We start from the raw sequence: 10,572 nt of genomic DNA on the forward strand, positions 1-10,572 counted from the left end.
CACACACACACACACACACACACACACACACACACATACCACACACCCATATACAGGCATTGTGAGAAATAGGAACTATTCCCTCCCACAAACATAGACAGGCAAATGGACACCTATAGACCTAATTCGTGATTTGAGAATGTCAAGACCAAAGCATTCTGAAAACTTAAAGATTATCCTCAAAAGAACAAGAATGAGATTTCACATCAAATGAAATGAGGATACCTGAAGCCATCAGACCCCGACACACCCCCACGAGTAGGAAAAGATGGTGCGATTGTAAAAAAAAAATTAAGAGGAGTTTTAAAATGAAGACCATAAAAATCTATACATGTTTCTTTGAAAAGTCTTAGCACACTAGATACACTGCTGTCATGACCAAGATAATATACAGAAACACTCAACACTGGGGAGGAAGGGGTAGGCAGAGCTCTGTGAGACCAAGGCCAGACTGGATGGCAGAACAACTCCTAAGGTCAGGGCTATACAAACAACAAGTTCTAAAAACCAGCAACAAACAGAAACAGAAAAAGCCCAACCTACTTCCCCAAATCCAACAAACAAACCAAGCAATACCAAAACCTGAAACAAAAAATGCCCCCTGAATCAAGCAACCATTAAGTCTCATCAGAAAGCTAGGCAATGTTGTCAGATACAAGGTCAATAAAGATCATGCCGGGGTTTAATTCCCAGCACCCCCAACAGGCTATACCTCCAGTTCCTGAGGTCTGACATCTACTTCTGGCCTCTGTGGGCATTTATATGGTGCACATACATATGTGCAGGCCAAACATTCATACAAGACATAAAAAAGAATAAATTGTTACCTGAGAACAGTGCAGCACAGGTACAGGAAGTGAGTCTGTTATGGCCACACATGCCTGTAATCCCTGTATTGAGAAGTGGAGACCAGGGGGTTGGGGGGTAAAGGTCATCCTGCCCCACATAGAGAGTTTAAGGATGGCCTGAGCTACATAAAACCCTCTCTAAAAAATAAAAAAAATTAAAAAAAAAATAGCGAGGTGGTGGTGGCACATGCCTTTAATCCCAGCACTCGGGAGGCAGAGGCAGGCAGATTTCGGAGTTCAAGGCCAGCCTGGTCTACAGAGTGAGTTCCAGGACTGAGAGGGACAGATGACCAGGTGGGACGCATGCAACAGACCTGTGGAAATGCAGGGACAGATTATAACATATAGTGATATCCATAAACAGTGGGGGCAAGCTCCCATTATTTGGAAGACTAGCTATGTAATCTAAGAATGAACCCCAGGAGTAGAAGATCTGCCACTATACACAGTGTTGAATCTCAGGCAGATTCAAATTGCATAACTATGAAAAATAAACTTAAGCTAATTTTTAAAAAGACATGGCTGGGTGTGGTGGTGCTTGCCTTTAATCCCAGCACTCTGGAAGAAGAGGCAGGTGGATTTCTGTGAGTTTGAGGCTAGACTAGTCTACATAACAAGGATAGACAGAGCTACATAGTGAGACCCTGTCTCAAAATAAATAAATAAATAAATAAATAAATAAATAAATAAATGAATAAATGAATAAATAGCAGGTGGATATCTGAGAGGAGTTTTTAAAATCTTTTTACCTTTTACAGAAAACATTAAAAACGTATATCGTGGGGACCAAGCTAAACAAATTACATGGAGGAGGGAGGGATTATACTCAACAAGCAACATTATGGGAAATGTTTGCAAGCAGATGAGAGACTGGGAAAAAAAATCAATTAAAAGACAAACATGGCAGGCCAGTTACGGGCCTCAAATGGGGGAAAATAATGCCAAGCCAGTGGGACTCGGCAGACAACAAGGAAGATAATCAGTGGGACAGAAAATCTGAAGGGCAACCTCGTGTACTCACGCGTGTCACTAAGTCAGATCATCAGGAACCACCGTGTCACACCTTCACAGTGAGCAAAGGGGCCAGGCGCTTGGAAGGAGCAGACAAGGAAGGTGGAGACTCAGTTCCCCTGAAGTGTCTCTCTGTGATCTCCTCGCTGGCCTGCTGAACTCTCTCTGTGATCTTCTCGCTGGCCTGCTGAGCCAGATAAGCTTGGTGGCTTCTTATCTAATGAGGTCAGGAGGTTCCTTCTCCCAGTTCAGTTCAGATCCCCAGCCAGGGTTTTTAACCCTTCCAACTGGGTGTCTTTTAACTTGGTTTCCTCTCAGGCCTAAGGGACCCCAGGGCTCCATTCTTGATTGCGTTCATTGTCCCTTCGGAGCTTACGGAGGGTCTGTATACACATAAAAGGCAGCTACAAGGAGATGGCCTAGGGTCACACAGGAGCAGGTGACATCCCCACCCAAGCTTCTCTGTCTGCCTCCTGCCTCCAGAAACCAAAGTTCCTCCTCTCCTGACTGGACTTCCCCGGGGCTTCTGGTCTCTGTGCAGTATGGACTCCTCCTGTTCAAGGGACTGATGCTGTCAGTTTTCTGTGTGCTCCTTTGCTGGAGGCGTGGCCAGGTGAGTGGCCTAACCGGGGTGGGGCCGCTATAGGGTCTGGCTGCTGAATGCTCTATGACAACCATATTTTCAGTTTCAAGTGAGTATTATTAGCAAGCCAAAGCAAAAAATACAAATGCCAAACAGCAGAGAGATAGCAAACCATCATAAAACAAGGCACTTAAAACACCTAGGAAAAAAAAAAAAAAAGAAGGAAGCTTCATTGAGGCACCAGTCCGTGTTTCCAGGAGACAGAGTCCCTGGCAGAGCAGTGTTCCCTTGGGTGAGGCTTCAACAGAAGAACAAAGAAGCAAATAGGGCAGGTACAGCTACCATCAAATTAACCAGGAAAGTTGAGGCAGCAGCTGGCTCCCAGGTGAGCTTTGCCTTGATGGATGCGCTTCCCGTGGCTGGAAGTCCAGCTTCCCTGCCTCTACACTTCCATACCAGGTGGCAGCAAACAATAGTAACTTCTGCTGGCGACATTAATCTGGTGGTTTGAATAGGAATGATCCACATAGACTCATGCATTTGAATGCTTGGCCCCTAGGGACCGGCACTATTAGGAGGTATGGCCTTGTTGGGGGAAGTGTGTCACTGTGGGCTTTGAGGTCTTATATGCTCAAGCTACGCCCAGTGTGGCACACAGTCTCCTTCTGCTGCCTGCCAGGCGAATGTAGAGCCCTCGGCTCCTTCTCTAGCACCCTGTCGTTTCCCTGTGAACAATAATGACGAAATCTCTTCAACTGTAAGCTAGCCCCAATTAAATGTTTCCCTTTGTATATGAGTCTTTTCACCGCCATAAAACCCTAACTAAGGCCATAACCTTCAGGCTGTTCACCTTGGTTTAAAGAAATCAAGTGGAAATAAAAAAAAATGAGAATGTAAAAGGAGTGAGTATAGGCTTAGATTTTTCTAGACCTACATTATTTGGGGTTCTAGAATGCTCTAAATTCCCTTCTAATCCACTGACCAGAGAGGTAGTGGGGAAAGAAGGCTTATAGAAAAAGGAGGTTGTGGAGGCAAGCCCACGAGAGAGAGAGCCCATGGTGTTTTCAGTCCTGGTCCGTTTTGCTGTTCTCTTCCTCCCTGTTTAAAGTTAGTTCACCCATTCCCAGACAAGAGGCTTGGAGAAGACTTTGAAACACACCTGCTTCTATCTCAATGGAGCATGATGGAGCCTCACTTCCAGAGGCAGCTCCACAGTGAGCTCAAACTGCGCATGTCTGTAGATTAGTGTAACATACATCACAGGGGCAATAGAGCTGGGGTCACAACTATCCCAGGGAATATACCTAAGAAGATGGATGGGTAAGATCTTAGCAGAGATCAATAGGAGTGTTATTTCTTGGGCTCTCAGCCCATTCCTCAGAAAGCATCCTCTGGGGAGGAGAGAGGCCTAGGGCCCCTGTTGGAAATCTCTCTACCAGTTTAATAAAAATAAATAAAAAGCAGAAGGTACCTGAGGAAGGCCTCCAGGGGAAGGAAAGAGGAAGAACTTATGAGAGAGCAGTCCTGGGGCAGGCAAGAGAAGAAGACACAGAGAGGCTACACTTAGGAAACTTCTTCCTTTCTTCCTCAGGGACGAGAGTACATGGCAGAGACGATGGAGCTTTCAAAACTATCTCACATCTCCAAGTCCTTGGACACGGTTAGCCACATCTCAGGGTATGAGAAGAAGGCTAACTGGTACTAAGGCTACCCAGTAAGCAGAACAGGCCATACTTCAGCTCTACCGAAGCCATCAGGCAAGCCCACGAGAGACAACAGCCAGACCTGCACCTCAAATCGCCAGGGCTAATTGACACTCCAGTATCGAGCACCCTCAGAGCTGTATACCCTGTAGCCCAGACCTCCCCCAAGAGGACCAACCATGGGGCAGTTCATCTGCAACACCCAGCTCAAGTGCTTTCCCAGATCTCCAGCCCCAGGCTTTTCTCACTCTCTCTCCTGCCTCCCTTGGCATCACAAGCCTCATAGGCTCTGTTTCCCAAGTGAGCTACTCACAAGGCCCCTACCTGTCCACTCTACTCACGTTCACAAGCTCACCTTCTTGGTTTGCTCTAGATTTCCTAAAATGAGGGGGTGACTAACTTAAAGGCTAACACGGGGAACCAAGAAAGGCTGTGTACTGCGGACCACAAACCGAGAAAGTCCAGAAGTTAAAGGGGGAAAAAAAGAGTTTTAAACAAGACCAAAACCTCCCCAAACTGACCCTTCATGCAGCCACACATCAGAGCTGACCGCCAGGGGTCAGTATTGTGCTGGTTTACCCAGTGATGCAATTTCATCCGCACAAAGTCTGCTTATACAAAGAGGAGGGTTGGCTGGTGGGAGGAGGCGGGTAGAATCCCTTAGGGAACAAAAAGAACGTCACATCTGTAAAACAAGAAGAGTCCAGAGTGACGTTCAGGAGAGCCTGGATACTGGCATACGCTACTAACAACACGCTGAATGTAACCACAGCCTTGTAACCATAAAAAGGCCACTATGACAGGATCACATTTTATTCCTTTTTTTTTTTATGTTATGTGTGGGAGAATAAAATATAGATGTTTCTTCATAGATATTTCAGCTCATACCAACCACATGATCCTATCAGTGCATACACTTTTGCTCCATTTCTCCTTTGAAGTGGAGATTTCTGGTTTCTTTGTAAACTCAGTTGTGTCACGTGATGTTTTCCCGGAGGCTGCCTTACAAGAGGATGTTTTGCTGAAGCAGACATGTGAGAGGGCATGTGATGTTTTGCTGGAGTGGATGCTTGAGAGGGTGTGTGATGCTTGGAAAGAGGATAAATGGAACCCCATAAGCAATGAGTGGTCACTCGTGCCTTGCAACACTTAACTGGGCTGGGCTGGGCTGGGCTGCGCTGGGCTGGGCTGCGCTGCGCTGGGCTGGGCTGCGCTGCACTGCGCTGGGCTGCGCTGGGCTGCATTGAGCTTCACTTTGTAGAGAGAACTTCTCGTGGTATTCTGGGTGATTCTTGCCAGTTCAGCAGAAACTTGTGGTTTCTTCTGGACCAAGCTGCTGCTAGTGGTTCGTGTTCGGTGTTTGCTATTGGATTGGTGTGGCTGCTTGTAGTATGTTAATTTGCGTCTCCAAAATTGTTTGCACGGGAATCTGCACGTCCAAACTTAAGACACTGAGGGACCCCGCCCCCAGTTGGTTCTGATTGGTAAAGTTGCCGGCAGCCAATGGCTGGGCAGGGCAGACAGAGGTGGGACCTTTAAGAAGGGACCAAGGGAGAGAGGAAAAAGGAGCTCTGCCTTGCTGAGAGGAGGGGAGGAGAGACATCATGCCTGAGAAGGTGCAGGGCAGAGACAACAGCTGCCATGAAGGAGCTGAGGGAAAGCAGCCCAAGAGGGCGAGGGCAGCAAAGATGGAACATAGGGTTTAGTATGTGATAACTTGGGAATATTGAAGGGAGGTGGATTAGCCATGTGGAGGTTAGTAAGTGGCCCAGCCATTAAGCTGATTTAGGCATATCAAAATATGTGTGTGTGTTTCATTTGAGAAACACATTAGGGAGGGGTAGCAAGGAATGCTGCTGCTGCTGCTGCCGCTGCCGCCACCACAGCCAGGATCAGTGAGTATATAATTTGAGTATATAATTGGATATTATTAGTACCAAACTGTTGGTGTCCTAACAACGAAGAGTGAATCGCCCCAAAGAACTACATCTAAGCAGGTCCACAGCCTCCTTTTCCCATAAGCCTTCTTTCCCCACTACCTCTCTGGTCAGTGGACTAGAAGGGAATTTAGAGCATTCTAGAACCCCAAATAATGTAGGTTTAGAAAAATCTAAGCCTATACACACTCCTTTTACATTCTCATTTTTTTTAATTTCCACTTGATTTCTTCAAACCAAGGTCACTACTCGAATGCATTTGGTATGTAATCCTGAATGTGACTGATGCCTTACAAAAAAAGAGGCATTTCCCCCTTGTGACTGTATTTCTTTTTGACTCTGTGTGTGTGTGTGTGTGTGTGTGCGCGCGCGCGCGTGCACGCATGTGTGTATATGAGTGCTGTGCCTTTAGAGACCAGAGGAGGTCATCAGATCCCCTGGAGCTGGAGTCACAGGCAGTTGTGAGATGCTGGGAACTGAACACCAGTCCCTTGCAAGAACAGTGAACCATCTTTCTAGACTCTGTGTCTATATTATTAACATCTATAAAATAATGCACTATACTTTCCCCCATATATTTCTTTTGCTCATTGCTGGGTACAGATATCCAGGCTACTGTTTTCCAGTGCTGATGCATACCCTACTGCGTGCATGCTCTCCATCAGGGGAGACTACTGGACCCAGGGTTTGTGTGATGTCTTGCCCTCTCATTGTCACAGTGCAAACAGTTCTTTGGGGAACATCTCCATCATGTTGTCCTTGAAACCCACGTGTGGATTAGAATCTATACCCAGAGGAGTTGGTAGGATTTCAGAATCTAAGCTGCTGGTGCTTCCAGCGTTGTTCCCTAAACACTACTAGACAACCAGAGATCGTACTTACTGTGCATCTACAGGAAGTATGCAGAACCATCTGTGGATTGGTCATCCAAGAAGCAAATGCAGGGATGTTGGGAGCATGAAAGTTTTGTGCCCACAAATCACCAAGGAAACCAGAAATATTAAGCATCCAGCATTCTCTTTCCAAAGGAAAGGACGTATGACCTATTTTTCCATGTAGAGGGCTAGGAATTAAAGGTGATTAACAGCTTGGTGGTCTGTCGGGTCAGGCCATATCAAGCCTCCACAACCAAGGCTGGAGATAGTTAATAGTCTAAATAATTCTTACATTATCTGTATAACCAGGAGCTCAACCAGGATTGAGGTGGCTAATAGCCCAAATGATATCTGTATGACCACGACCATGCCAGATCCTTCCTTAGGCCCTTAACTGAATACATGTAGCCTATCTCTAGGACCTATCTGCTTGGAAGAAATGACATGTACTTTGAGTTGAGTTTTGAAGTAATTATGCCTCCTTGTACACCCAGGGTTGCATTATACCAAGAAACTTTTGTCCAAATCATACCATGTTTAAATATGCTGACAGGGGCATCAGACTCCTGGAGTCTGATCCAACTCAGCTAAGTTGGGCTGAACTGAGTTTTCATTCTCATCCCTTGACGGGTCATTTTGCAACCAGCCATGACAACCGGTAGGGATCCCTACGATGGGAAGAACCCATTGGTGTTGCTCTGCTACCTGGTCATGTTGTCAAGCTGCCTTCAAGACATTTACATTTATAGGGATAGATTTGCGCTGTTCTTAACTTTGGTCAGAGAAACTTCTTTTAGCTATGGACAATAGTTAGTGCGGAGATTGATAACTGGTCAAAAGGCTGTGAATAAGAAAATAAGGGACTGCTGAGCCCTGGATGGGACATCTATATGAATCCCTTGCCCCAAGGCTCAGAGGACATTTGTAAAACTAACTATGATTCTTCTGCTGTAGCTGTCATCTTGGAGGCTCCCTCCCTCCATCTGCTAACCTAGGCCTAGTCCTGGAAGCTTCCAGCCTTTGTGCAATCTATTCTAGGCTGAGAATGTTTTCTGTCTCTGCGACTTACTGCTGAGTAAGTTCCTCTTTTCTACTTCTTTCTGAGTTCCAGCTGGATGGCTCAACTCAGCTGTGCTAGCTCAGAACTCTTCTCTAAGATGACTGATTCCACCTGGTGTCTCTCTGTCTCTCCTGAATTATTCTGCTTGACCACAAACTAACACTAGCAATCTGTTCCAATCTCCTGGCTCCTTCCTTGTAGTGCCAAGGAAGTATTAGTGAATCCAAAAACAAAAACAAACAAAAAAACCCAAAAAAAACAAACAAAAAACAAAACAAAACAAAAAACAAACAAAAAAACAAAAAATAGACAGGAGATATGATGTAAATCACACCAGAGCCTTTATTTGAGCTAGCTTGGGTTCAGCTCACTGCTGACATACAGGATAGTTTTGGTGGAGAGGAGCCCCAAACATTTCTTGGGGTAAAGTTTTATAGAAAGTGGCAAGTGTGTGTGTGTGTGTGTGTGTGTGTGTGTGTGTGTGTGTGCTTCTAGCCTGGCAAGCATCTACCGTGGCCTTTAGCATAATTGGTTGGTGCTGGGAATCAAACCATGAACTTCACTTCTGTTTCTGCACTGGTGGGTGTTAGGAAGAGGGCGGGCTTGTTGGTGATTAATGTGAAAACGCTGGATTTGTTGAGGAAAATTAACCTGGAGACACAGGTCTTGTAGGGGTTAGCCTAGAAACTGGCGCTAGGCTCAGGTTTTGTTGGGGAGGGGTGGGTAAGTTGGAAACTAATGCTAGGTACCAGCCTGTTAGTTTACCCGAGTTCAAGTTCTCTAAAATGGAGTCTGAACTTAAAGAATTTGGTCTCTCACTGGTTTGTTGAGTCTTCATATATCTAACTTGTTATCTCTTCAACCTGTATAAGACACTCTGATAAAGCTGCCTCTTACAGGAAAGAGCCTCCCCCCTCTACATCCAGCATGTCAGGTCTCACAGCCCCCTGCCAGGCCTGCTATCCAAGGGAAATGCTCTTGCTGACCAAATCACTTCAACAGGAACATTCGTAGCCTCCACTGAGCAAGCAGACCAATCCCATTCACTCACACACACAAATGTAAAGAAGCTTCATGCCTGCGTCCCCCATACCCCCTCGCTCAGCTCCAGAGGATAATAAAGACACGCTCCTCTTGTGCATCCCCACCCCAGCTTTACAGATGATGGGCGCCAATCCCCGAAACCTCAAATCCAATGCCTTATGGCAAATTGATGTCATCCATATTTCCCAATTCGGTAGACCAAAACATGTTTTTGTTACTATAGCTACATACTCACATCTTATCTGGGCTACAGTGGAACACTCAATAAGTATTGTGCTCTCCACCTTTGCCATCATAGGCATTCCTCAGCACATAAAAATTGATAACAGCCCTGCCTTCACTAGCTCTCAATTCAAAACCTTCTGGACACATTGGGAAATTGCCCATCATACGAGAATTCCCCACAACCCTCGGGGTAAAAGAATAGTAGAAAGAACACATCAAACCCTAAAAGCCCAACTTCTAAAACAAAAGACAACCACCTACCTCCCTAATACAACTAATGATGGCTCTGACTACTCTAAACATATTTAACATCTACAAAAACTCCAAACATCCTCCTGCCTCCCTCCATTGACACGGACCAAAATTAACTCCCCCATCCTAATAAACAGATTGGACAAGCAAGGACTGACTGTCTCAAGAGCTGCTGTGGTGGGAAGCCTTTTTAAAAAAATTAAAAAAAAAAAAAAAAAAGATTTATTTATGCCAGGCGTGGTGGTGCACGCCTTTGATCCCAGCACTTGGGAGGCAGAGGCAGGCGGATCTCTGAGTTCGAGGCCAGCCTGGTCTACAAAGTGAGTTCCAGGACAGCCAGGGCTACACAGAGAAACCCCGCCTCGAAAAACAACAACAACAACAAAACAACAACAACAACAAAAGATTCATTTATGTTAGTTATATGAGTACACTGTAGCTGTCTTCAGACACACCAGAAGAGTGTATCAGATCAGGTTACAGATGGTTGTGAGTCACCATGTGGTTGCTGAGAATTGAACTCAGAACCTCTGGAAAAGCAGTCAGTGCTCTTAACCACTGAACCATCTCTCCAGCCTCCAGGAAGCCTTTGTTACTGAGCTATGCTGCCTAAGTATCCCACAGAAGGCCCCTCTGTGTGCCGGACACTCACCCCTGAGCTGAGCCAGAGCTTCCCCTCCCCCAACCCCGGTTCATCACCAACCCACCAGCTATTCCCAACTCCTGGAGGTTCCCAGCAGTGTAGGTATCCCAGAGTTTGGAGTTTACCTTCTCAGCTCCAGACTGCAGTGTTTCTCACTCAGGCTAGGGGGGCCCCATTTTAGGCTGCGTTCTGCCACCCTCAGTGGTGTGTTGGCATGTCCCACGAGCCCAACACCCTGATGGTGGCCAGGATGGAATGTAGCCTAGAACCCCTGCATTTTGTCTGCCTGAGTAGTGTTCACATAGCCCAGGGGCAAGTCAGAACTTGGACCCACAGAGTCTCTCTTTAAATCTGAAGCTCATTTATTCAATTAGACTGACTGGCCAGCAAG

General features: G+C 46.0%; 1 protein-coding gene across 3 annotated transcripts in view; it reads left to right on the forward strand.

Moving 5' to 3' along the window:
• LOC110283792 (trem-like transcript 4 protein) overlaps nt 1-5,018 on the forward strand; it is an 11,237-nt gene extending 6,219 nt beyond the window's left edge. For all 3 annotated transcript variants that reach the window (XM_021149288.2, XM_021149287.2, XM_029471423.1), the window contains 2 exons: nt 2,343-2,472; nt 4,034-5,018. In XM_021149288.2, coding sequence (XP_021004947.1) covers nt 2,343-2,472; nt 4,034-4,147 — 244 coding nt within the window. In that variant the 3' untranslated portion in view covers nt 4,148-5,018. The remainder of the gene's footprint in view (nt 1-2,342; nt 2,473-4,033) is intronic.
• The last annotated feature ends 5,554 nt before the right edge of the window (nt 5,019-10,572 follow it).

The sequence above is a fragment of the Mus caroli genome, chromosome 17, assembly GCF_900094665.2.
Source record: "Mus caroli chromosome 17, CAROLI_EIJ_v1.1, whole genome shotgun sequence".
Classification (NCBI taxonomy): Eukaryota; Metazoa; Chordata; class Mammalia; order Rodentia; family Muridae; genus Mus; species Mus caroli.